We start from the raw sequence: 5,676 nt of genomic DNA on the forward strand, positions 1-5,676 counted from the left end.
TTTTTTTTTTTTTTTTTTTTTTTTTTGAGATGGAGTCTTGCTCTGTCGCCCAGGCTGGAGTGCAGTGGCACGATCTTCGCTCACTGCAACCTCCGCCTCCCGGGTTCACGCCATTCTCCTGCCTCAGCCTCCCGAGTAGCTGGGACTACAGGCGCCCGCCACAACGCCCGGCTAGTTTTTTGTATTTTTTAGTGGAGACGGGGTTTCACCGTGTTAGCCAGGATGGTCTTGATCTCCTGACCTCGTGATCCGCCCGCCTTGGCCTCCCAAAGTGCTGAGCCACACTGATTACAGGCGTGAGCCACCGCGCCCGGCCAAAACAAGGCATTTTAATGGTACAGTGACTGATGACTGAGAATTTCTTTCCTTTTGTTTTTTTTTTTGAGACAGAATCTTGCTCTGTCACCCAGGCTGCAGTGCAGTGACATGATCTCGGCTCACTGCCACCTCCACCTCCTGGGTTCAAGCGATTCTCCTGCCTCAGCCTCCTGAATAGCTGGGATTATAGGCATGTGCCACCGTGCCAAACTCCTGACCTTGTGACCCGCCCGCCTTAGCCTCCCAAGACTGAGAATTTAAGCAAAAACACATAACTTTGGTTGTACATGTCCTTTTAGAAATGTTGAGATACAGGAAACAAAACAAAAAAAAAATCCATCACAAACAGCACTGCCATGGCCCTATCCACACCTTATTTTTGGCATCTATTTCTCTATTCTTATTTGTATGTTTTCACATGCATACATAATACATGCACGTATATACATTTTTACAAGTCGTATAGGTTGGTGCAAAAGTAATTGCGGTTTTTGCCTTTTTTTTTTTTTTTTTTTAATACAATTTTTTCTTCTTTTTTAGCCCAGGGTAGGATATCAGTTTCTTGAATTTGAAAAATACAAGGACCTAATATGACCTAGAAAAGCAGAACTTTTGCTAGGCATTGCATTTCATGGGAATATTTAAAGATGGATGAAACTCATGTTCATTCTTAGGGCTAGATGCCCATGAGACTGAGCGTTGCCAGGTGTCTGTGCTGCCCAGCATGTGGATACCTTCTTTGGCACTGGCTTACCCTGTGGCTTCAAACGTGTAAGTGGATATTGAGGAAGAGTGGGTGAAACCATTGCTGTTCCCCAAAGGTGGGAACCCTCTGTGGCTTCTTCACTGCTGTGTCTCCAGTGCCCAGCGCAGTGCCTGCCACATCAGCGGTGCTCAGTGAACGTGAGATGACTGGCATTTAGCTGTGGGGTGGCTTGTACACTGACAGCCTTTCTGTCTCTTTCAGGAGGGTTGGAGCCCAGGCGTTTGGTACGGGGCGTGAAAGGCAGAAGCATTAGCATGAAGGCACCTACCGCTTCCCGAGCCAAGCAGGGACCGTTCAAGACCATGCCTCTGCGGTGGTCCTTTGGATCCAAGGAGAAACCACCAGGTGCCTCTGTCGAGTTGGTGGAGTACTTGGAATCCAGACGAAGACCTCGGTCCACGAGCCAGTCCATTGTGTCACTGTTGACGGGCACTGCGGGTGAGGATGAGAAGTCAGCATCGCCGAGGTCCAACCTCGCCCTTCCTGCTAACAGCGAAGATGGTGGGCGGGCCATCGAAAGAGGTCCAGCCGGGGTGCCCTGTCCCTCGGCTCAACCCAACCACTGTCCAGCCCCTGGAAACTCAGATGGTCCAAACACAGCAAGGAAACTCAAAGAAAATGCAGGGCAGGACATCAAGCTTCCCAGAAAGTTTGACCTGCCTCTCACTGTGATGCCTTCAGCAGAGCATGAGAAACCAGCTCGACCGGAGGGCCAGAAGGCCATGAACTGGAAGGAGAGCTTCCAGATGGGAAGCAAGAGTAGCCCCCCCTCCCCCTATGTGGGATTCTCTGGAAACAGCAAAGACAGTCGCCGAGGCACCTCTGAGCTAGACAGACCCCTGCAGGGGACACTCACCCTTCTGAGGTCCGTGTTTCGGAAGAAGGAGAACAGGAGGAATGAGAGGGCAGAGGTCTCTCCACAAGTGCCCCCCGTCTCCCTGGTGAGTGGCAGGCTGAGTCCTGCCATGGACGGGCAGGTTCCAGGCTCACCTCCTGCCCTCAGGATCCCAGAGGGCCTGGCCAGGGGCCTGGGCAGCCGGCTTGAGAGGGATGTGTGGTCAGCTCCCAGCTCTCTCCGCCTCCCTCGTAAAGCCAGCAGAGCCCCGAGAGGCAGTGCACTGGGCATGTCACAAAGGACTGTTCCAGGGGAGCAGGCTTCTTATGGCACATTTCAGAGGGTCAAATACCACACTCTTTCTTTAGGTCGAAAGAAAACCTTACCGGAGTCCAGCTTTTGATGGAGCATATCAGTATTATGTGACGCTGGCGTTCTTGGGACTTTGCCAAGCAACTGTAGGCAGCTTGTGTTGAAAGTGGGTTTCCAGGAAGCCAGTTGTCTTGTAATCCTTTAAAAATTGTGTGTGTGTGTGTGTGTTTTGAGGGGGGGGGTCTCCATATCTAGACTTCTAACACCCAAGGTCCACATAACCCAAGGTCCAAAACCTTCCTGTATCATTGGGTGCTTTGCTACAGTCTGGCCACTAGAGGATGCTATTGGGTCAATATTACCAGTTTCAGGGCAAGAACTGGTATTTACTAAAGAGCTTTGGATGTGGGCAAACAAGGTGAGCCTGGTTAATAAGAATCTTCAAAGTCATGTCAAATACTGTCATTGGCTTTTCCTTTTTCTTTCTTTTTTTTTTTAAACATTGTGGACTTAAATAAAAATATTTTATTTTTAATGCTTTACTGGGATAAGCATTAAAGATACCAAAAAAAAAAAAAAAAAAGAGAAAAAAAACAAAAGAATGATAGTGATGGTAAGCCAAGATTCTAGCAGAGAGAGATGGGAGATAAATGGCTGAGAGTTCAGGTGAATATTTAATATATTACAAATTGTATTAAAGTTTTTCAAGGTATTTTAAAAATAACTATTTTGATACTACAAAAAAAGTTCATTTTTTTTAATTTAAATATGAGATATATGTACAATTTTAATAAAATCCTGTCCATGAAACACGCATGGCTATCTGAATTATTCAGGTTTGATAAATGACCTTGTTTCATTCCTGCTGAGTAAACTTGGTTCGTTGCTTGCTATTGCTATCAGAAAGTAGTTACTTGAATTCTTTCTAAAATCTAAAAGTGCTTTTCGTTCCAGTGACTTGCTGTTTTCTAAAGAGTGGAAGCCTCCTCAGGCCTCTCTCTGGAGGGCTTGTACTTGAAAAGACACGAGTTCCACATCTGCCTGACAGATAATTAGTTGACCATCCCATTTCCTAAAGGTCTGCACACTCTTGAGTAGCGACTCTTACAAATATCCTATCATTTCTTACTTAGAAGCTGCTAAGCCTGACCCCAGGCCTGGGGCCCAACAGTTGAGGTCACCTGTACTTAAACAGTCCTTTTTCTGCAAATACTTCCTTTTTTGATGGGAAACATTTGTTCAAGACACCTGATCCCAAGAATTAAGTCTTCCCCCATACATATAGCATGACTCATTGACATGTCTCTGCTACATTTTTTTTCTTAAGAAGGAAGAATGGGCCGGACGTGGTGGCTCACGCCTGTAATCCCAGCACTTTGGGAGGCCGAGGAGGGCAGACCACCTGAGGTCAAGAGTTCGAGACCAGCCTGGCCAACATGGTGAAACCCTGTCTCTACTAAAAATAACAAAATAGCTGGGCGTGGTGGTGTGCACCTGTAATCTCAGCTACTCGGGAGGCTAAGGCAGCAGAATTGCTTGAACCCAGGAAGTGGAGGTTGCAGCAAGCCAAGATCGCACCATTGCATTCCAACCTGGGTGACAGACTGAGACTCCCTCTCAAAAAGAAAACCACAAAAACCAAAAAAACAGAAAAACAAGGAAGAATGGAGTCCATTTTTTACCCCAGTGAAAAAGACAACTTACCTTTGATCAAAGCAACAGTTAGAAGGTAGAACTGAGATAACAGAGAAAGCAAGAAGACCCAGCCACCTGACCCCAGAAGGCAATATGGATACCAGTAAACCTGTGTGTTTGCATTGCCAAAGAGGTCCATGTTCTCTTCAAGCCTTACACTGAGGTACACTTAGGCACTGTGGAAGACATGGTTGTCCAAGTCCTCTTGGGTGAATAGGAGTCTAGGAGTCTTCCTGCTTTATCTGATTCTTTCTCTTCTGTTGACTCTCAGGGCAATTTGTCACATTCAGTTTCCATGCTCTTCTTAAGCTCAGTCTTACTTTCTTCCTCCTCCAAGAGATTGGATTGGAACTCAGAGATGCACCTTCCTGGCTTCTCTCTGCTAAGGACTCAGCCTTTAGAATAGTCTTGGTTTGTTGGGATATCGTGAGAGGGTCCCGGGCCTTAGCAGTGTTCTCTGTAACACATTTGCTCTAGGCTCTGAACCATGGAGATTCAGGAAGAGGTAATTACACTTGACCCCTGATGGATATCTGTCCATCTGGGGTCTGCAACAATGATGCCTGAGGCACCCTTGCATCCCCTTCCCTGAGGTCGCTTCTCCCTTTAGAAGGACCCAGTAGAAGGCTGTGAGAACAGAGCATGGGAAATGGTTGAGTCCAATTTCTGCCTGGATTGGAGGCAATAGGGTCATGGTTCCAACCTTGGCCATGCATCTGATGATAGGCTGCAGCCTTCTGGTCAAGTGATCCTTGAGGAGAAAACATGGGAGAACCATTGGATGCTTTTTTCCTATCACAAAGATCCTCCTGGGGATTGCCAGCTAGGAGTTAGAGAAAAGTTGAAAGCCATTGAGCCACAGAGGAGCATAGCCAGAAATGGAGCTAGCTCAGGATGGCCAAATGGGCCTCCCATTCTTCCTCTGGAAGCTCAGATCCTCGCCTGGGTCTGTTCCTGCTGTCTGAGGCTTGGTTGCCAGGTCCGACCTGCAGACCCTGGCCGAATGATGGATGAAGGAAGGCACTCAGACACAGGTATCCACTGAAAGAGCAGCCTAGGGGACCGGGCCACTTACAGACCCCAAGGAGGGTGCTGTGAAGAGTCAGCAGCTGTGGCCTCGACAAGCTGGTCCTGTGGGCATTTGTTCAGCACAGATTTAATGACAAAGGCTTTGAGTCAACACACTTGTGGGTAATCAGCATGGTCACCCTCCCCAGAGAGAGCAGTCCTGCATGGATGATTAAAGGCCAGGTTCCTTGTGACAGAAAACCAAACACCGCGTATTCTCACTCGTAAGTGGGAGTTGAACAATGAGAACACATGGACACAGGGAGGGGAATGCCACCCACTGGGACCTGTTGTAGGGTGGGGATTGGGAGAAGGATAGTGTTAGGAGAAATACCTAATGTAAATGACGAGTTGATGGGTACAGCAAACCAGTGTGGCACATGTATACCTCTGTAACAAACCTACACATTGTGCGCATGTACCCTAGAACTTAAAGTATAATAATAACATTTTTAAAAGGCCAGGTTCCAAGGCCTAAGTAAACGAACTTATCTAGATCAGTTTCTTCACATCCCCTTATTATCTAACCTAAGCTTTCAGGCAACGAATAAGAGAATCTGGCTGCCTTCAGCCAAGTCCTTTTCCGAAGCTTTGTAAAACCTCTTGGCCTTCCAAGAAGCTTTGCATCTTTCTACAATTTTTCCCATCACCCTGACTGATCTCCTACACTTGGTCACTGGTC

The 5,676-nt window shown here is 47.2% G+C and overlaps 1 protein-coding gene across 3 annotated transcripts in view; it reads left to right on the forward strand.

Annotated features, from left to right (window-relative positions):
- USP43 (ubiquitin specific peptidase 43) overlaps nucleotides 1-3,041 on the forward strand; it is an 84,427-nt gene extending 81,386 nt beyond the window's left edge. For all 3 annotated transcript variants that reach the window (XM_023190895.3, XM_023190896.2, XM_026456286.1), the window contains one exon: nucleotides 1,286-3,041. In XM_023190895.3, coding sequence (XP_023046663.1) covers nucleotides 1,286-2,322 — 1,037 coding nt within the window. In that variant the 3' untranslated portion in view covers nucleotides 2,323-3,041. The remainder of the gene's footprint in view (nucleotides 1-1,285) is intronic.
- The last annotated feature ends 2,635 nt before the right edge of the window (nucleotides 3,042-5,676 follow it).

Source organism: Piliocolobus tephrosceles, chromosome 16 (assembly GCF_002776525.5).
Source record: "Piliocolobus tephrosceles isolate RC106 chromosome 16, ASM277652v3, whole genome shotgun sequence".
Lineage (NCBI taxonomy): Eukaryota > Metazoa > Chordata > Mammalia > Primates > Cercopithecidae > Piliocolobus > Piliocolobus tephrosceles.